General features: G+C 48.0%; 1 protein-coding gene across 4 annotated transcripts in view; it reads right to left on the bottom strand.

Moving 5' to 3' along the window:
• The window catches only part of AFAP1L1 (actin filament associated protein 1 like 1), a 66,370-nt gene that overhangs the window by 41,353 nt on the left and 4,126 nt on the right, over positions 1-20,891 (bottom strand). For 2 of the 4 annotated variants that reach the window (XM_004450955.4, XM_004450956.4), the window contains exons 1-3: positions 1,638-1,791; positions 1,249-1,377; positions 287-370 (exon numbers count right to left, since the gene is read on the bottom strand). In XM_004450955.4, the coding sequence (XP_004451012.1) occupies positions 287-370; positions 1,249-1,377; positions 1,638-1,716 (292 nt within the window). In that variant the 5' untranslated portion in view covers positions 1,717-1,791. Of the gene's footprint in view, positions 1-286; positions 371-1,248; positions 1,378-1,637; positions 1,792-20,891 lie in introns of those variants that run through there. The other 2 variants (XM_004450957.5, XM_058280792.2) reach the window with 1 other exon arrangement.

The raw sequence follows: 20,891 nt of genomic DNA, 5'->3' as shown, positions 1-20,891 counted from the left end.
GGCAGGACACACAGCGTCCAGCATCCGTCCCTGCAGCACCACCCAGGACAACTCCAAATCCTGAAAATGCCCCCACACCATACCTCTTCTTTCCTCTCCCGACCATTAGCAGCCACCGTGGCCACCCTCTCCACACCATCCCTTACTAATCACAATAGTTCCCCAGCAGAACACCAGTAAGTCCACTCTAATCTATACTCTATTTCTCCATCCTGTGGACCCTGGGACGGTCAACCAGTTATACAGTATTTGCTTTTGCAGCTGGGAAACTGAAACAGTCACTCACCGAATTCTTCAAAGAGGGACTCCACGAAGCTGGGCCCGGAGTGGAGGTCTGCTGTGTTCACATACAGGTAGGAGACTTCCTGAGCTGGGAGGAAGGAGAACGCACTGAGGTGAGGGGAGGGCCTCCGGGGCAGGGCACTCAGAGTGCAAAGCATGTTCCTGTCCTCATGATTTCCATGGCGTTCAAACTTTTCTCTCACTTTAATTTTTTGTACTGAGGATCTCTTTCTTCCAATAAAAGGATGCCTAGAAGCCCAGTAGGCAAAACTGATTATAGGGGCTGTTATGGGCACAGTTGCTCCAGGGAATAGCTGCTCCCCGTCATCCTTTCAACCGGTGACCCCTTTAGATGCCACCACCTCTCAGGAGCCCCCCACCCCAACACTGCGGGGCATGTGACGGCTCCTTAGCATTTACTGAGTGCTTTTGTCTCCTTGTCTCAGCTTGCTGCCGAGTGGAGTGGACGGTGGAGGGCAGAGAAGATGTGGGGAAGCAGCGGGAGGGGCGCGAAGAGAGACAGAGGCCAGGGGACAGCAGTGTGGGGTGTGAGGTGTGTTCATATGTGTGTTGTGTGAGACCGTGGTGTGTGTTGAGTGCGAGGTGCACGTGTGGCGTGTGTCAGTGTATCTGTGCTATGCATGTGCTATGCCTGTAGGAACACGGGGGAGTGCGCTGTGTCTTGTGGATATGTGAGTACGTGTGGGACGTGGGCAGGGGGTTTGTGAATGTGTAAGGGAGGGTTACAAATGGAGGTGCGCAGAAGTCCCGGCCAGGTCAGCGGGGGAGACGTCGGGCCCAAGCGGATGAGGCGGGTGGAGCCGGACCATGGACCGTGCTGGCCGCCAAGCCCCACGGCCGAGGCTGCCTCCTGCAGGCAGGCCCTGGGGGGCTACGGAAGGTGCCTGAGCAGGGTGAGGGGAGGCCTTGCTGCCCCGAGCACCGCGCACAGTGCTGGTGGCTGACCTGGGAGGGGCTGCAGGCTCTGCAGGATGGAGGCCACGGCCATCTTCTTCTCCAGGGTGGTGTCGCTGAGGTACTCGTGGTCCAGCAGGCTGAGCAGCCCTGTGAGCTCGGGGAGCAGCTGCTCCAGCGCTGGGGAAGAAGGGCAGGGCTCTGAGCATGGGCGTTCCGGCCCCTGTCCCACCCATCAGGGCACAGGACGGCCGGGCCTAGAGGGTGGGGCCGGGCACAATAGGGAGACCTCAGAGGCCCTGGCGCAGCCGTCCCCGTGCTGGTGACCCAGGTTCCTGCGAGGACCCGGCTCGGTGAGCCCTGAGGCCTCCTCCAGCCTCCCCACTCTGCCTCAGGCCTCACATGGCCTTGGCCTGAGCACTGAGTCTCCCTGGACTCACCCCGGTAACGCTGAGCCCGGGGAGCCCCGAGAAGAGGTGCTCGGGCCTCCCCTTCTCTGTCCCCGCCTGCCTTCCTCATGGCAGGCCCCGAGGTCCCTCCTCACTGTGGCCTGGGGCTCAGCGCAGGTCTCAGGCCGGACCCTTGGCCATCCAGGACACAGGCAGGAAGGGAGTCTTCCTGTCCCATCAGTTTATATGCTTCAATCTCTGGAACCTTCTGTTTCCGGTGCCTTGGCTGGAGCCAAACTAAACATTAACCCTTCCCAGCCTGGACCCCCAACTATTGTGGCCACTCTTTCCTTGCCTGCTACATCCATGCCTCTCAAACCTGAGTGTGTGGAGGAACGTAGGAATTACCCGGGGATCGCGTCAAAATGCAGATTCTGATTTAGGAGGTCTGGGGTGGGACTTGAGAGTCTGCGCTTCTGACACGCTCCCAGCTGATGCCGCTGGTCTGTGACCACACTGACTTGCAATGTCCTGCTGCACAGAATCCTCAAGGACGGGGGCGTGCCAAGGTCAGGAAGTCACGGAGGTCCCTTCCCGAACAGTAACTTGGGACCTGGTCTGCCTGAGAGACCAGCTTCATTACACTAGGAGTGCCGACCCGCTTTGCGACTCACCAGTCATTTGTGCACAATAATAAAAGCTGTCAATTATTACGAGCTTGCTGAGCCCTTTTATAGTTACTGTCTTATTTAAATCTCTTTCAAGCATTTTATGATCTCCACTTTATGGAGGATGGAACTAAGGCTCAGGTTGGTTAGAGAACTTCTGCAGCGGCTCTCAGCCAGCAGAACCTGGATGGAATCTGGTTTTTCTCAATCCATGCTTTTAACCACAGCGCTATATTGTCGCATGGTATTTTATTTGATTCTACCAATAAGTTTTGAGTAGGTTTTTTGACCACCCCTCTTTTTTTGGGTTTTCCCCCCACCCCGAGATGCTCCCTCGTCTGTCTGCTCCTCATTTCCACTCATCTTCTTTTAGGAGGCACTGGGAACTGAACCAAGTACTTCCCTTATGGGAGGTGGGTATCAACTGCTTGAGCCACATCTGCTCCCGTCCCCCACTTTTTAGGTAAGGATACTAAGGCTTGGAGATCTTTTTTTCCCCTTGGTTAATCAGTTTCTTTTCCTACAAAGAAATACTTTATGCATAGATATTTGCAAAAGACATATAAATCCAAAACAAGTGATTATTAGGGTTCTATATGCAGTGTAGAATATCATTATTTTGTCATTGTGTCATTGTGAGGCTTGGAGATCTTAAGTAACTGGCTCAAGTTTGTGCAGAAGCAAGTGGCAGAGCCCAGACTTCAGCCCCACCCTCTTGACTCCTGACTTCACGTGCTGCGCCACACCTGGGCCCTCCTGAGCCATCAGTGACACTATTTCATTCTGCCACAGGGGCTGGGCATGTAAGAGGACATTGTGCATGAGAGAACCTGGCTTCAAATTTGGGATCCATCATTCATAAGCTGTGGGACCTTCTGCAAGTTACTTGACTTCTCTGTGACTTGGTTTCCTCCTCTGCAAAGTAGGGATAATAATAGTACCTGCCTCAGAGGGTTACATGAAACGTGCCTTGCCCAGCCCGCGGTAAGGGCGCGCCACAGTCAGCTCTTGCGGCCACCCAGGCCCCTGCTGCTCCGTGGCCTGACTCCCTCAGCAGGCTGGAGGCCCTGGGAAGCGTGGACTTCCTCAGTGGGCAGTCTGGGGCCTGCTGAGTGTGGCGACCACACGTGTCTGACGAGGGGTGGGATGCAGGGGCCCACCCTCAGACATTATTTTAATAGACGTCTTATGTATAGATAGAGGCACTTTTTGGGAAAAGGTGGTGTTGCCACATCTCTATGTCATTGCATCATCACCCCAAACTCGTGGAAAATGAGCTCCGGGCTGAGACCGACAGCTTCCGCCTCCCGTGCAGGCTCCCCACGGACAGCAAGGGAGGAGCTTTCCATGCAGCTTTTCTTGCTCAGTGCCCACAGCACAGGGAGGCCGTCCTGTGGCTGAGGCAGAGGGCAGCTGTGGAGGGTCACACAGCTTGAAAGAGGTGGAGCTGGGTTTGAGCCAAGTCTGTTGGTTCCCAGGGCTGCCGAGCTCCAAGGGCACTGCCCGCCTGAACGTGCCTGAGGCTCTGCTGTACCCAGGGCGTGAGCACCTGCTGTTCCACCCAAAAGAGGGTTCTAGAAGGCGAGGTCCCCCTCTTTGAAGTCAGAAACCACTGGAAATCATGTAAGCCAAATTTTAGTGGTTTTCAAGGAAATCTTTTCAAATGGAATCACAAAGCTCCCTGTAATCCTCAGCAGAGACACTAAACATCAGTTAGCTCAGTTTCAAAATATTTACCGAGCACTAATGAAATGCCAAGCTGGCCACACAGAGGGATTAGAAAATGACTAAGACACTGCCCTGCTGGGATTTCCCTCTCTCTCTCACATATATATGTAATTATTCACAAGGGGAGCCATGGCGAATGCTACAGAGGCGCCAAAGGGTGGCACGGTGGCAGCTTTCCTGTGGCCCACAGCTGTGACACATATGAAAACCCATGGCCCTGCTCTCTCCCATGAAGGAATGCTAGGGAATGGGGCACAACGGGCTGTTACCCATGTTCCAGTGGTTCTGAAACTTTGTGGTCTCACTTTGTGGGAACTTTGTGGTTTACACTTCTAAAAATGATTGAGGGGAAGTGGATTTGGCTCAATTGATAGAGTGTCTGCCTACCATATGGGAGGTCATGGGTTCAAACCCAGGGCCTCCTGACCCGTGTGGTGAGCTGGCCCATGCGCAGTGCTGATGCATGCAAGGGCTGCCGTGCCACGCAGGGGTGTCCCCCATGTAGGGGAGCCCCATGCACAAGGAGTGTGCCCTGCAAGGAGAGCCACCCCAGGCGAAAAAAGCGCAGCCTGCCCAGGAATGGTGCCGCACACACGGAGAGCTGATGCAGCAAGGTGATGCAACAAAAAGAGACATAGATTCCTGGTGCCGCTGACAAGAACGCAAGTAGACACAGAAGAACATACAGCGAATGGACACAAAGAGCAGACAACAGGGTGGGGGAGGGGAGAGGGGGAGAGAAATAAATAAAAAATAATCTTTAAATGAAAAAAAAATGAGGACTCCAAAAAATCTTTGTTTATATCTATCAATACATACTGTATTAAAAATTAAGACAGGTTTTTTTTTAATAGGAGGTACTGGGGATTGAACCCAGAACCTCATACATGCAAAGCACATGCTCAACCACTGGGCTACACCTGTTCCACATAAAGTGGAGAGATAATAAAACACAAGAATACACAAGCACACATCCCATTAGCCTTCAGAGCTGCCTCGTCACCACACATCACCTCTTGAAAACCCCACTGTACACTTGTGAGAGAATGAAAGTGAAAAAGGCAAGTAAGATTTTGGTATTAAATAAAAGTACTTTTGACCTTATGGACTCCTTGAGAGCACCTTGGGGACCCCCAATCACATGTTGATAATTGCTGCTCTACAACGAATGAGCTCAGATTGCTGAACTTTTTAGATTTCTGAAGTCTTCCCACTTTCCTGTCTACTCTTCTTTCTCTCTCTCTTGATCACTCTCTCCACCCTCTTTCTCTCTTTTTCTGTGAGTTCTGATGATTTCTTCCTGCTCCTATCAGCAGGTGTCTATGTGTGTCAGTATTCCTGCTCCTAAATGCCATCCTGCTTCTAATTCCTGGTTTGTATACCGTTGTTTCTAAAGTAAGAACAATTAGGTTCTGAGGGGATTTTCATTAAAAACTTGGACTTCAGTACCCAAGCTTTGCAACATCTTTTTTTCTCTCCCTGGTCCATGACAGGCTTCTTACACTGGACCTTGACTTCTAAGTGGCTTTCATTTAAAGATGTTATCACAAAAGTCTAAACAGACCAAAGGAGAAGAAGGGAACTGAGCATATCTGGGAGAGGCAGATGGAGTGAGAGGGGCTCCCAGTTCTGGTTTCTATACTCTGGAAGGAACTGGCAGAGCAGATGGCTGAGGGAGATTCACAAAGTGTTTTTAAAGCACAGTTGGCAAAGGAAGCATGAACCAGGTGGCAGCACCCTGAATTGATGCAGCTTGCAGTGAACTTACAGGAGCCTTTTCCTAGGGCTGAGCAGTTACCGTGTGCTGGGGGTCTTAAGTGTATTATCTCCTTTAATCACCATAAACTTAAGTGGTACCCTACAAAGGAAGAAATGGAGGCTCAGAGAAATGAAGTTACCCAACTAGTAAGCGATAAAGCCAGGCCTTGAACCCAGGTCTGTGCGACTCCAAAGCTGGGGCTTGGACCACTGTGCCTGAATCCTATTTGGACAAATCAGATCCGGAGCAGCGGAGGCCAGGCTGGGTGGCGAGGAGGCGGGTGGCTGTGGATGCTGGGCTCCCGTCAAAGCCCTGGTGAAGGCTCCAGGTCCTTGGGGGGTCCTGATTTGGGGATCCCCTCACCTGCTCAATGGACCTCTCCCCAACTGGACGCATCTGAATTTCAGAGACCCAACTGTGAAGATCTTGCCAAAGAAGAGTGAACGACTCAAAGCCTATCCCTACATCTTGTATATACGATTCTCTCTGGGATGAGATCGGTGCTGGAGTCCGATCATGTTTTTTTTTTTTTTTAAAGAATTATTTATTTATTTATCTCCCCTTCCCGCCCCACCACCCCAGTTGTCTGTTCTCTGTGTCTATTTGCTGCATCTTCTTTGTCCGCTCCTGTTGTCGTCAATGGCCAAGGAATCTGTGTTTCTTTTTGTTGCATCATCTTGTTGTGTCAGCTCTCCGTGTGTGCGGCACCATTCCTGGGCAGGCTGCACTTTTTTTCGCACTAGGCAGCTCTCCCCATGGGGTGCACTCCTTGTGCGTGGGGCTCCCTACGTGGGGGACACACCTGCGTGGCACGGCACTCCTTGCGCGCATCAGCACTGCGCATGGGCCAGTTTCACACGAGTCAAGGAGGCCCGGGGTTTGAACCGTGGACCTCCCATGTGGTAGACGGACGCCCTAACCACTGGGCCAAGTCCACTTCCCCAGATCATGTTTGTTGGAATTCTTGTGCTGCCACTTGTAGCTGTATGACAATGGGCACCCTGAAAAACCCTGGGACCTGATTTTCACATCTGTAAAATAAGAATAAACAGGACCCCAACCTCACAAGCTGGGAGGACTAGGTAAGGTCATGCTCACAAAACACAAGGCATGGTGCTGTGCCTGGAGCGAGCATTCACCAAATGACAGCCATATTATAATTTACTATCATCACTTATTATTATGTTAATACTATGCTGTTGTTGTTGCTATTTCCTCATACTCCCAGAATTATACAGACTCCAAGTATTGAATCAGATGGTATTTAGAGGTAGATTTGCTATAGTTGTACTAATAAGCTTTGTGGGGACAGGGGCTGTGTCTCAATCAGTACATAGTAGATGCCCAACAAACATTTAGTCAATGAAAATGATATTTGGGTGACCTTGTCTAACCCTCTCATTTTATTTTATTTTATTTTTTGTTTTCTTTTTTTATTTCTTTTGCTTTGTTTTGGCTTTTAAAATTTATTTAGTTTTTACTCTTATTTTAAAGATGTAGGGAAACGGATGTGGCTCAAGCAGTTGGGCTCCTGTTTACCATATAGGAGGTCCAGAGTTGGATGCCCAGGGCCTCCTGGTGAAGGCAAGATAGCCCAAGTGGAGTGCCGGCCCATGTGGAGTGCCGGCCCGTGCAGGAGTGCCGGCTGATGGGGAGAGCTGGCACAGCAAGATGATACAACAAGAGACACAGAGGAAAGACAATAAGAGACATAGCAGAACAGAGAGCTGAGGTGGTGCAAGAGAGTGATTGCCTCTCTCCCACTCCAGAAGGTCCCAAGATCAGTTCCTGGAGCTGCCTAATGAGCATACAGGCAGACAGAGAACACACAGAGAATGGGAGAAATTAAAAAAAAAGATGTAGAAGTTAGGGTCAAAGTGGTTATACGACTGACCTAAGTCTACACAACTGGTTGGGAAAAAAAATAAAATAAAAAAATATCTAGCGTTAAATTCACACCAAATTTACCCAGAGCTTGATGCTTACGAAGATGAGTCGAGAGGAGTGGCTATGAGCACAGGCTGTGGACAATCTGGGCTCCCCTCCTGCAATGCCGTTTTCCAGCTGGGGGACACTAGGAAATTTCTTACTTTCCTGACCTTCCAGTTCTTCATCTGCAAAAGGTGGTGGTAGTGGTGTGGGGAATGCCAGTAGCTGCTTCACGTGGTTATTGTGAAGATGGACTGAAATGACGCGGATGCATCCCCTGAAGGCTGCTCTCTATTAATGTGGCCCCTGGCAGAGTTTTGGGTGTGTTATAGGCACAGGGGGTATTTGGGACCAAGAGGGAAGTGTGGGACCCCAGAAGTCACCGCATGGGCTATTCGTGTCTCTGGCCCTGACACTGAGTGTGGAGTGCTTGCAAGAGAAAGAGGCAGCAGAGTCCCTCTGCTCAGGGCAGCCCTCCCGAGGACCCTCAGTGAGAGGCCAGGGGAGCCCGAGCCTGAGCCCGTGGGGCCAAGTGTCCAGGGGGCAGGGACCTGTCCCGACAGGAAAGATCTCCTTCCCGAATTCCTCCTCCCTCTTCTCAGCTCCTGGTCCAAGTCATCTCTGCTTTGTGAGGGCTGACTGAGCCATCAGAACTGTCTTTTTATGTCTAAAGTTTACATACACTTAGACCCACAAATAAATTTCACCAATCTTGTTTGGTTTAGGTGAGCCTTAGGAGGGTACAGTGAATTCCAATGAAGGAAAAAAATAACAGGAAGAAGAGGACTAATACTGTTTATAAGGCTTCAGTCTTCCTCTAAGTGGGACAGATAGGCACAGACACTCAAGATAGGGTATAAATATTCTCTGGGATGCGAAATAATTTGTCAGACAAAACTAGAAGCCCATTTAAAATACATCTAAAATTAGACTACTAAGTGCTTATTGCTCTTGGTAAATACCCAACTAAGACTAAGAGCAATTTTCTCTCTGCTCCTCCAACCATCCCATGTAATTGAAATCAAAATAAGATGTTATATAGCAGAAATTAAGCCATAGGCAAAAAGCACTGCCATTTGCTCCCAGGACCTTATCCCAGGTCCATGGCCCTGAAGCAGCCTGAGTGGTTATCAGAGGCAATGAAGGCTAGCGTAGGGAAAGTTGGATTTATTTAGCGACCTCATAGGAAAATGAGTCTAATTTCCAGGACAAAAGAGAAACAAATAATTAAACTTCAGCAAAGCACAGGAATAATGAGCTGTGTATTGGCACCTGCCAGGTCAGCCCAGCGCTGAGTTCTCTGACATGGGGTCTTATTTCTGCATACCCTTTAGACTCTGGAATTTAGAAAAATGGTTGGAAACAGTTTGCAATTTACAATATCATTAAATGCAGAAAAGCAGTAGGAGGAAATGCAGTTTCTATTTTTCTCATCTTACGGACAAATCTCTTTACAGAGAGGACAAAGATAACTCATCTTTTGTTTTCAAAATCAGAGAAAATGCAACCATCAGGATTTTAAAAATGAAGAATAGGGAGAGTTGTTAGAATGTGGTTTTATACATATAAAAGGCCTACGTTTTTTCTTTTGGTCTACTCAAATTCCCGTTCTTTTTTTCCAAACAGCAAAATAAACTAATTTCCATCTCATAAAAGCTTTTGTTCTGGAGAAGGAACCAGTGCATTACTTTTTAACTTTTTGATCATGATTTTAGAGATGACTCTCTGAATACTGTGTTTTAATGAGGTAGCACATTAACGGGCTATGATTCATTGCAGTAGTGGGGAGGCAACTCACTCTGGAAAGGAAAGCAGTATGCATAGCAGGTGTGACCTAAATGTTTGGATGGAGGAAGGAAGGAAAGAGGAACCTTTCCTGTGACCATCAAACCATGCAAGAACTTCTAGAGTGACCTCCCTCTAGACTGCCTTAGCCTCTTAACCCAGGGCCTTTGCACACGCTGTTCCCACAGCCCAATCAGTAATGCCTTCCTTCAGGACATAACTCAATCATGACTTCTTCAGGGAAACCTTCCCTATCTGCTCTACCACATGCATCCTGCAATTCAATGCTATCACAGCATCAAGTTGTGGTACTTCTCACAGAATTTTATATTTTATATATTATGTATTTCACTGACCAACAGTTTCCTTGACTTGAGCCTGAGCCGTATGAGGGCAGGAATGGCAGCCTGCCATTGGCTAATGCCTGCTGTGGGGTAAGGGCTCAATAAGTATTTGTTGAATGAATGACTTATTAAGGCAAACTTTAAAAAAATTTTGATAAAGCGTACCAGCTAGTTTGATTTTTAAACCATATCCATCCTAATAGGGGCACAGCATAATTTAAAAAACAACAACAACAACAACAACAAACCCCAAAATGGGAAAAATGCTCTGGGAACAAAAGGACGCAGAATCCTAACTTCTCACTTGGCTGAGCTCCCTGCATATCCTACTTTACTGAACCTGCATTCCACATGTGAAGATGGCTGCCAAATGATTTAGTGATACACATATTGTAATTGGTGCATTTTAATAACATATAAATTGAGAAATAATGATAATGACAACATATTAAGTCACCTAAACTGCTAGAGTTCAAGTCCTGTTGCCCTGCTTCCTAGCTGTGTATCTTTAAGATGCTTACGTAACCACCCAATGCCACATGTACCTCATTGGTAACAGTGCCTGGCACGTAGAAAATAATAAATGTTAGCTATTTACATTATTCTTCTATTACTAATATAAGCCATCCTCTTTTTAAAAATCTTTAGATGTATTGCATACATGATTTCATTGTTACAACAGGCTAAGTCAGCCCTGCTTCCCAGGTGTGGGAGCTGGGACATGGAGAATGGGAAGACTAGTAGACATGCTACCTGGCGATGCCTCCTCCCCCGTGCCCCTCAGGCCACTGCCTCACCTCTGTCCATCTCTGGGTTAATGCCCCTTAGCTTCGTGGATTCGGGAATCTCTCCTTCCCCTGCCCACAGTCTCTTTCAGGTTTCTGCATATCCACCCATCTGGAGTCATGGGACATCTCACTTCCTTCCTCTGAAGTTTCAAGCACTTCTCTCTTTAGGCCAAGTGAAGGCTAAACAGTGGGGAGAATGTTGGAGGGGACAGCACTGCTTGGACTAGCATTGTTTATCACTAAAATAAACACTTCCTGTTGTCCCAGAGTGTAGAGGGAAGACCATGGTTCATGTGGGTTGGAAAAGAATTAAAAAGCAGCAGCAAAGAAAACCCAGCTGTAAAGCCAATGCCTTAATGCGTTTTGCTTTCCAGGAGTTAAATATAGCCCGTGTGTGTGAGGGAGAGCAAGGGGTAGTGAGGTCACCTTGGAGCCTTTTGTGTGTGTTAATTACAGCTATTGCAGGAAACTGAATATCCTTTTATGCTGAAGAGAATAGTACAAGTTAGACTCTACAGGATAGAAACACAGAGACATTCATGAGGAAGGGAAGTGGTGAGGGCCAGTGGGAAGAATTGGGGATTTGGTATCAGCAGAGTTGGTTTGGGTTCTGACTCCTCTCACTCACTAGTATGTAATTTGGGTAAGTTATTTAATCCCTCTGGGTGTCGTTTTCCTTTTCCGTAAGAAGGGGTTTAGAATACCCATTTATAGGTTTGTGTGAAGAGAAAATGGGAAATTGGCTGGGAAAGAGTTTGTAAACCCCGGGGAATATAATTAGGGATGACAAGACTGGCACAATTCAAAGACTTGTTGTTATTCAGGAAAACAGGGAGGCAAACTGTGGGGAGGCTGTGGGTCAGTGGGGTAGCAGGTCATGCGGTCGTCTCTGGGTGATTCTCTTCCCAAGTGATGTCAGTGTGACAGGCTCAGAGGAGCCCTGCCTCTTACATGGCCTTCTTGACAGCAGCTCTGCCAGGCTCCCCTCGCCCATCAGGAGAGGACCTGGCTGCAGGGGACCTTGCTTCCCAGCTCTGGGCCATGCAGGGAAGCCCACAACTTCCTTTCCAGGGGCCATATGCAGACTACCACCACCTGCTCTGCCTCATGCGGGGGAAGCGGGAAGAGGCTACCACCTACTTCTGAGGAAATAACTTTTGTCTGTGGGACTGGGTTCTCCCAGAATTGTTCCTTTGTCTGCAGATTCCTCCCTGTTTAGCTCACAAAGGAAATGGTTCCAGGAGGAAGTGGAAAACTGTGACACACACAGGCTCACCCCCCGCCCCTCCCAAGATGGCAGCTGCTTCCGGTTGCGGCAGCCCGCGCCCCTCCTTCACTCGAGGCTTGGGGACGGAGTAGCAGCCCAGGGAGTGGGCTGGGATACCCAGTGATAAAAGCAGCTAGTTATTTTTGAGCTCTTAAGCAATGTTCCAGATGTTGTACTAAGTATTTTGCATAGATTACCTCATTTAATCCTCATAATGATCCTGTGAGGTAGGTACTGTTTTCACCCCCTGTTGTGTACACGAACGAACTGGGACTCAGTGAGGCACAGTCATTTGTTTAACGGCACTCAGGTAGCAGAACTAAAATTTGAACTTAGACCTAACTCCGGAGCCTAATCTTTCAACTGGTGCTAATGATACCTTTTGGTCTTCTCCTTCTCTCAGGGATGCCCTCTCCCAAAGCTTGCTGGAACCAGCAGTGCGCTCCCTGTGACCCCTCCCCACATTGATCAGGGTGCAGCAGCCCATTTCTGGGACAGGTACGGGCCAGAGAGCTAGATGGGGCTGGGGCTGGGGCTTCTGCTTCCGACAAGTCTGAGTTTAAGAGGCCCATCTCGCCAACAGCCCTGGGCAGATATCAAAGCTTCTGGCTATGCAGATAATAAAGACATCCGAGGGCGATAACCAACATTTATTGAACACTTGCTGTTTATATGGGGGTATTGCCTAAAACTTTTTTTGCTTTTTAAAAATTGGCCCTGAGGTGGACAAATTGGATCAATCTTAATCTCTGCTTCATGAAATTCTCTTATTATTGGTTTATGCATGCCCCACTTTTATTATTTATGTAATCAGTTACTTTTGATTATGTGGTAAGCACCCATGGACCCACTATTGAAAGCAAAAGCCAGGGTCCTTACATCTAACTATATGAGCCCACCCTCCTGCCTTCCCTTCCCCAACTAACCCTCACCCTAGAGGCTATGTTTATCTGCATCTGTACAAAGCATGTTAAGCTTCGTACCAGGTACGTGTTAATCATGTTGTAAAGGTTTGTTGTTCTTGTTAATGTTGTCCACTGGGGATGCACGCATCTTCCAGGGGTTAGACTAGATATCCTAGGTGGGAGCCCAGGGGGCACGCCCAGGTAGCCCGGGTAGCAGGTCCTTCCTCCTCCCCTCCCCCGCCCTTCCCCTTTGTCTGCAGAGGCCTCCCAGTGCTAACACCGGGGACTCTCTTTGGGTCAGGTCCCCAGGAATCCACCGCCCAGGGGGCCCAGCAAGGCCCAGGACAGGTGTTGGGAGTCTCCTGGGATGACTCCTCCCTCCAGGGTTGGGAGATGGGGATCCAAGAAAATGATGGTTGGAGATCGAGGGTCACAGGAATGATTGCCATGAGTCTGAAGAGCTCCAGATAAATGTCTTCAGTGCTGCTCCATTAGACTAACACTTCTATGCAATTAACGCAATTTGAAAATGGACAGAGTTTAATGTTCTTCATTTACCTGTTCTTTACTTCAGCATCAAGGTGAGTTAATCTTATACAGGCTGCTGTTCACCTGAGCTATTGGCTGCAGCTCCTAACCGGCCACTGCTTTCCAGGCTCTCCCTTTCCACTCTGACACAAACTCACTACTGGCCTTAGTAATTTCCCCAAATTGCAGCACTTATCATAAACCCCTCCTGCTCACAACTCATCAATAGCTCCCCTGGCCCGATCACCAGATGATGCAAGAGGTCTGCATGCTGCTTGCCCTTCTGTGGCTTTTGCCCAATCCCCCTGTAATTCCATCCCTCCCAAGCCAGGGCAGGCAAGAAGGAGAGTGAAAGTGTCAGAGCGAGAACTTGTATTCCTCTCTAATGTATCAAGAAAGGCACTCATTTGTGAACCTGCATTGTAAGCATTAGCTTTTTTTTTTTTTTTAACTGACTGCTTCCTACCTGCTGAGTGCTTTCCCTGCATGAATCTAATTATCCCCTAGAGGTAGATGCTATTGTTATCTCCATTTTCAGTTAAAGAAACTGAGATTCAGGGGTTAAGTGGAAGGAGTTGAGCTAGGATTCAAGGCTGGGCAATCTGACACCGCAGCCTATGAATGCAGCTACTGCATTATCCTGTTTCTATTATTAGCTACAAATCACAAGTAACACAGCCTCTAAGGGCCTGGGATACATCCAGTGAGGGCCTGGAGAATAAGGACACTGCTCTAGAAGGACCTGGAGCTTCTCGGGGCTGTAGGCACACTGACCTGCTTCATGTCCTGACCACACTCCCGTACCTTTCTTCTTCCCACTCCCTCATTTTCACTGCCTGGAATGCCACTGAACAGACGGACCCTGTGCTGCAGGCCCTGGGGATCATATCTTCCTTTCCCTGCCACAGGAAGAGATTCCTGGACATGGGGACCCTGAGCTCCCTTCTGCAATCCCTCAGAGCTGCATCCGATTGCTCGCTGGATGGGAGGAAAAGCCACCTGTCTCTCTAGCTTCCCTGCACACTCCTAGGAGATCAGTTTTCTTCTCCACTCAAGTGGAGCTAAAATAATCCCCCTTGATTTCTATCAGCAGGACCTGCTCTCGGCAAATACTTCAACAAGAACCAGTAGAAAGAGTAAATACTTATTCTACAAATGAATAAATCTGATCCCATCTTCTAAAGAAAGATTTAATATAAATTATCATAATTTCTGCATTCTAAGGTATCACTAATTTGAAGATGCTTTATCTATTTAATAACAGCTTTCAAAATAGAGAAAGAAGTAGATTAATATATCATTTATAAGATGTCATATTTGAAAAAATATGCCTTAATATCAATGGTCTTTTACAAAGATGTGGTCTCAATTCAATTTTTATTTTCTTCCTTTGGCTCTCGTGCTTTTTGGAAAAAAAGGCTCCCAAGCTTTGACTAAACCACTGTGTAGCACAGGCAGGTGTCAGCAGTGCATCCAGGCCAGGTCCCAGCGCTTAGCGCTGTGTGCTGCTGGTCAGTGAGGGACTGTCAGGGCCAGTCACGGCCACAGGCAGCCCAGAGGCCTGCAAAGCTAATGGACAGGGTTTCTCCCAGGCAGGGACATGTATTTGGTCTAACACCGCGTGGTCACGTTATTGGTCCCGTGGCACCCCAACTGGGAGTCCATCAAGTGACCTTAAGCAAGATGCTGCCCCTTGAGCCTCCGTTTCCTCATTTGTAAAATGAGGGGCATAGAATGAGTTAAGTGGCTTGAAAATTCTTCTCTGATGAAGCCTATGGGTCTGTGCAGCTTCCTAAGGGGCTACCTCGGGAGTAGGTGGGGAACACTCAGTGTTCTCCTTCCCAATTCAATTACAGCAGGGTTCTAGAAGATTTTGTTTGAAAAAAGGATTCTGAGGCCAAAAGCCATTTGAAAAAACACTGGCAAATGATGTCCTGGGGTCTGTAATATGGTTTAAGGACAGTGCTTCATTCCCTAGTCTGGGCATAACTTCAGAATCCTTCTCACCACAATGCTCCAGGCAGATACTCCCAGGCTGTCTATCCATGGGTCGGCAAACTTTTACTGTAATCGACTAGAGAGTAAGTATTTTAGGCTTTATGAGGCCGCTGCAACTACTCAATTCTGCCCTTGCAGTGAGAAAGCAGCCATACGTAAGGCATAATGAATGGGCGTGGCTGTGTTCCAAGACAACTTTATTTACAAAAACAGGTTGTGGGCGGATAAAAACCCATGGGCTGAGGCTTGCCGATTGATCCCTGCGCTATAATATTTTGACCCGACAGGTAAAATAACTGAAAGCCAAGAAGGTGATTCAAGGCCCTGGGCTGGGATCTCCCTCTCCGGATGCTGGGCAGTGAGATGATTTCTTCCACACCACACTGCTCCCTAGGCAGCAACTTTTGCCCTAAATTTGAACTGGGGACACCTAGGGACTACAGGGTTGAGGGAATGGCGCCTAGAAAACACACGTGCCCCCCTTCTCTCTCACAGGAGATCAGTTTTCCTCTAGGTTCTTAAAGAGCTATAAAAAGCCCCCAGGCTTGTGTCCTGCGGGACTGCTGTCGGCAAATTCCCCAGAGCCGGAATGACAGCAATGCGCTGCCACATTCTGGCCCTGCCGAGCCTGACAGCTGTGCCAGGGAGAAGGCTCGGCCCTGCATGGCTCTGCACCTCTACCCCGACGTGGGGGTGCGGCTGGGATTCCCCGAGTGGAAATTTAGAGGGAAGACAAATCCCACCTGGGCCTTCCTTGGAGCAGCCTTTTTGCTAATTCCAGAAGGGTGAGAGCTTCTGAATTCTAAAGATCAGAACTCTGACTGCTGCAGCCGGAGAAGTGTGAAGGGTCAGAAGTAAAACCTCACACCTGCTGCCTGGCTCTGCCTGTTCACTGTCTGAGAAGGGCCCCTGGAATATCTCAGAACTCTTCTCCTTCTCTTTTCGGAATCTACCCCATCCTCATCTTGTGTTCTTTACCTGTTAAGTCCTTGCGACTTACCTAGTATCTTTAGTAAGTCCCTGTGGCTCACCTAGCAACTCATTCATGTAGCTGACCCTACATGAATGTTGGGGCTGACCTCAACATTCAGTAGAGAAGCAGGGGAGAACAATGGTAAAGGCCCTAGATTTGGAGGTGAGCAGAACAGGGTAAATACATTGAACTTCTAAGCCTCAATTTCCCTTCTGTAAAGTGCGGATAATGATAGTACCTAGTCCATGACTGCTAAGAGGAATGAATGTCTCAATGTATGTAGACTGCCTGGCTCATGATTAGTGCTCAGTAAAAGCAGAGCTTGACTACTTCTACTAAGCACCTGCTAGGTGTTTCATTGGTAACGCAATGAAGTAGACAGTCCCAGACCTCAGGGCTCATCTATAGGCAGAGGGACATTTAAATACGTGCAATGCAATGTTCTAAAAGTCAAAATGGAGGAGGATGGTGGGGACCCAGAGTCAGGTGGAGGTGGAAGCGGGGATGGGGCAGGGAAGTGTTCACAGGGAAGTGATGCTGAGCTGGTGCTTCTCCGGGAGGGGCGAGAGTAGAATCATCTTTCTGAACGTCAGTTTTTGCATCTAATGGGAGTATGCCTCTCTTGTCCATTTCATAGCGCTATTGCCACAGCTGAGAAAAGCCACAGATGAGACACTCAGGGCTGGACGGGTCCTCAGAGGTAGGACTTCAGTCAATTCCCCATCTGATGACCCCCTTACATGGGCTCCTTCTTGCCCATAGTGTCCCCCATGGATAGCTGCTAAGGGAGAACATGTGTGATGACCAGAGGGTGCCCAGCCTCTGCGGGACGCACCCCAAGGCTGCTCAAAATCCCTGACACCAAGCTGAAATGGTCACAACTGGTGAATGGGAAGATGCTTCTAAAAGCTAAAAAGCTTATAAAACTACGTGTCTTATATTGAAGAAGGGAGTGGCTGAGTGGGGCTAGGAGGCGGTGGTTCTGCTTCCATGCAGATCCATTTCTACTCCGACACCTGGTGGGGTCAACTATTGAAGGTCTGTGATTCTCATACTGGAATGCACGTCCTCAGGGAGTCCGTAGTGGGCAGGGTGGGGGCAGGCAAGGAAAAGCCTCGACATGAGCACAGTGCATCCCTGGAGGTCCATTTTGTGCAAAGTTTTGGGGGGAGAGGGAGTTGAGTGACATTATTTCTTTTTATCAAAACAGATATATTATGAGCTAGAACACAAAATTTGCATGGCCTTTTAAGGATACAGGGAGGCATTTCAAGCTTATAGAAGGCCACTTTGGGTAACAGACCTTGGCCCTAGAGTCCCAGGCTGTTTCCCCTCTGCCTCTGCCATCAGTGGTGCCTTAGTTGGCAAGTGTGACAGGCAGTGCTAGAGTAAGCAACCAGGGATTCCAGAAGGTGCTTGAGCAGGGAAAAGTAAGGATAAAAGCAGTGTGTTAGATCAGGGGTTGTTACCCCTGAGAACACACCAGAATCACCTGGGAACTTTGGAAAAAAATACCTATTCCAAATTTCACTCCAGACTCATTGATCAGATCTCTGGAGGTATATTTTCAACAGGCTCCACAGGCCTGTCTTGATTTGAGAACCACTGCTTTAAACAAAACAGGAGTGGCCCTTAAAGCAGGCTGGAGAAGTTGGGGGGGAGGGGGGGAAGGGAACAGAAATAGGAAGCTCCCAAAGGAAGTGACAGGATGTCGGAGAAGAGGCCATCCCAGATGCATTTCTCAATGGTAGACAACAGGATTTGGGGTTTGACTGAGTTATAAGGGACAAAGGCATAGGAAAGCTAATGATGAAGTCTAAGTTTCTGTCCCTAAATCATTGAAATGGAGAATCTTGGGGCTGAAAGTAGCCATCTCCAACCTCCATTCTGTGAACTGTGTATTCTTACTCTCACTTCTCATGCTCTCAAGAGATATTTGAGCACTTACTATGTGCTATGTGTTGGAGATAGAGGGTGAACAGGTAAGAAGAAACCTGTCCTCACAGAGATCACATTAACAGCTACTTCCATCAGAAGCACCGAAAGAAGGGCAGGTAGTCAGGGAGGGTGGGACAGTCACTCAAGGGAGTGACATTTGAGCCGAGGGCTAAGGATGGTAGGGAGCTAACAAGGCCAAGGCCAAGGTTCGAAGGATGAAGGTCATGAGGATGGAAGGGGTGAGGCTCTAGGAAGGTAGAGGGAGAGGTAGACAGGGGCCCTAAATGCAGTGGTGCAGTCAGGAGTGAGCAGACCAGGCAGGCAAGGATTGTAGTTTTTATCTTAAGAGCAACGTGGAACCACTGAAGGTCTCAATCATTGTGAAATTACTGTTCTTAACTGCTGCAAGTCCCCTTCTCCCCAAAGTCTATCCTCAAGCATAGATAATTCACATCTCATAAAAAGCTGATAATTTAAGTTTAAATAAAAGACGAATGTTTTAGGTTGAACTATACACTACTAGAGTATATAGAAGTCCCATTCTATAAAGCTTGTGAAAGCGTCAGGTCTGAGGAAGCCTCTTGAATATTAGTAGGTCACAGTTATTTTTAAACTACATATTAACATGCACAACAGGAACCATTTTATGACTTCACTGATCTGTGGTCACTCAAGTTCCACTTCATTATATCCTTGGACAACTTCTCTTCTGTCATTGGATAGTGCTTATTTATTTATTTTTATTTTTAACACTTCCAGATGGAGCCCAAATCTACCTCTGTTTAACCTCTTGGACAACCTTTTGGAGAGTCTTTCTATTACCTTTACTACAGGACAGCTAATTTGATCATGATCTCATGTTCCCCCTTCAAATACAGTCTTGTTCACAAACAACCCCATTTCCTTCAACAGATGTGGCTGTGTTGTTATTAGAAAAAGAGAAACAGGAAGGGTCACCTGATTTGATTTGGTGGCGAATAAGATGAGTTCAAAATTGGGTCACTCAGAGGCTGAGTTCACCTCTGAATGGAAATGTACCCCAGGCAGGACATAGTGCAGGAATGGAGCCCAGCTCATGGCTGAAGACAGACTTTTCCACTCTCACAGAGGGGCTGGTGGAAGCTTGGTTTCTCCACGAGTGAGTGTAGCAAGAGGGTGAAGTGGTGAGGAGATAAGGGGGGAGGAGGTAAGGGCCATCAAAGAAGACAGAGCCAGGGAGCAAAGGGGGAAGATGGGAAGTAACAATTAGTAAACACCTACTACCGGCCAGGGACTGCCCTGAGTGTTTGGAAAATATCACTGCATTTCAGTCTCTAGATTTTGGGTGTCATTCTTCCTGTTTTCCAGACTGAGAGAATGCGACTTGGGCAACTTGGGCAGGAGAAGCCCAGGGACTATGAGCACCTATAGAAGAGGTTTGAGGGGCAGGGAGCAGGGCAGGAAAGGCTTCTATGAGGGATGGGGAGGTGGTTAACCTAGATTTGTACACACCAAAATCCATGGTTTTTTCCATCTCCACAAAATGGAATACATTCAGAATGGAGTGGAGGGTCAACAGAACTAGAGAGAACACCAGGGGAGGGGACTCAGAAGACTCCAAGGGCCTGACAAAATGGAAGGCATCTGAGACTCTTATGAGTGGGCTTTCAGTGAGGGAGTGAGGCTCACCTTCAGTGAGTCTGCAAGAGAAGTGTGGGGGAGGAAAAGAAGGCCAGGGATGCAAGCCGCCTATTTGAGAAGTCTGGTCAGGAAAGGAGGGATGAAAATGCTTAGGGGTGTCAGGTGTGTGTGTGTGTGACAGATGGTTTCATCACTTTGTTCTGTTGCAAGGTTTTTAAAATAAAATAAGAGTAAGAAAGGTATGAGAAGCTGATGGCAGCCAAAAACAGGATTGTTTTTCTGGGCCAAAGATCAGAATGGAGTAATGATAGGCTCTTGGCAGAGGGTGGGGAGAAAAGAACTTTTGCTTGGCAGGATGCTCACTCATGTGAAAAGGGGGATTTGAAACTGATATTTGAGGGAGAGGCAGAAAAAACCTGATAAAAATGGAGAAGCCAAACACTACTCTAAGTTGAGTAGGACAAAGAAATGGCAGCAATGCCCAGTGACCAGCAGAAGTCTTGATGGGGAGGAGGGTAAGATCCCATTCTATGGTCCCATATTGACTGCAAACACCCACTGCAGAGTGTGACAAAAACAAAAACTAAGTAAATGTGATAAACAGAATTCAACCATCTATTGTATGTTTCCTAGGTGCCAGCCTACATGTACTACACTACCTTGCTAAATTTTCATGACACTCTAAATGAGGAAACTGAAGCTCAGAGAAATTAAGTAATTTGCCTACATTCTAGAAAGCATACAGCTAGAAAGCTGCAGTAAAAATTCAAATTCAGGTTTGTCCCCTTTTCTGAACTATTCAGTTCCACTGAGTCCCCAGGCTGACAAAGATGACCTTCTGGACATATTTGGATGGAATAGATGATTGGAATAAGACAATGGATCAATCTAAAGGACTGTAACAGCTGGAAGGAGGAGGGGAATGGAGCTTGGCATCAGGGAAAAGGTACGTCTGCATGGGAATTCACAGCCCTGGGATGGAAGTTGGGTGATGATTCACAGGAAGAGAAGAAAAGAAGCCTTTTGAGCTCATCATTATAATTAGCTACAGGCTGCCTGGCCACTGGAAGCTACA

Source organism: Dasypus novemcinctus, chromosome 2 (assembly GCF_030445035.2).
Source record: "Dasypus novemcinctus isolate mDasNov1 chromosome 2, mDasNov1.1.hap2, whole genome shotgun sequence".
NCBI lineage: Eukaryota > Metazoa > Chordata > Mammalia > Cingulata > Dasypodidae > Dasypus > Dasypus novemcinctus.
The sequence above is the reverse complement of the archived record's forward strand: the minus strand, read 5'-3'. Positions and strand labels throughout refer to the sequence as shown.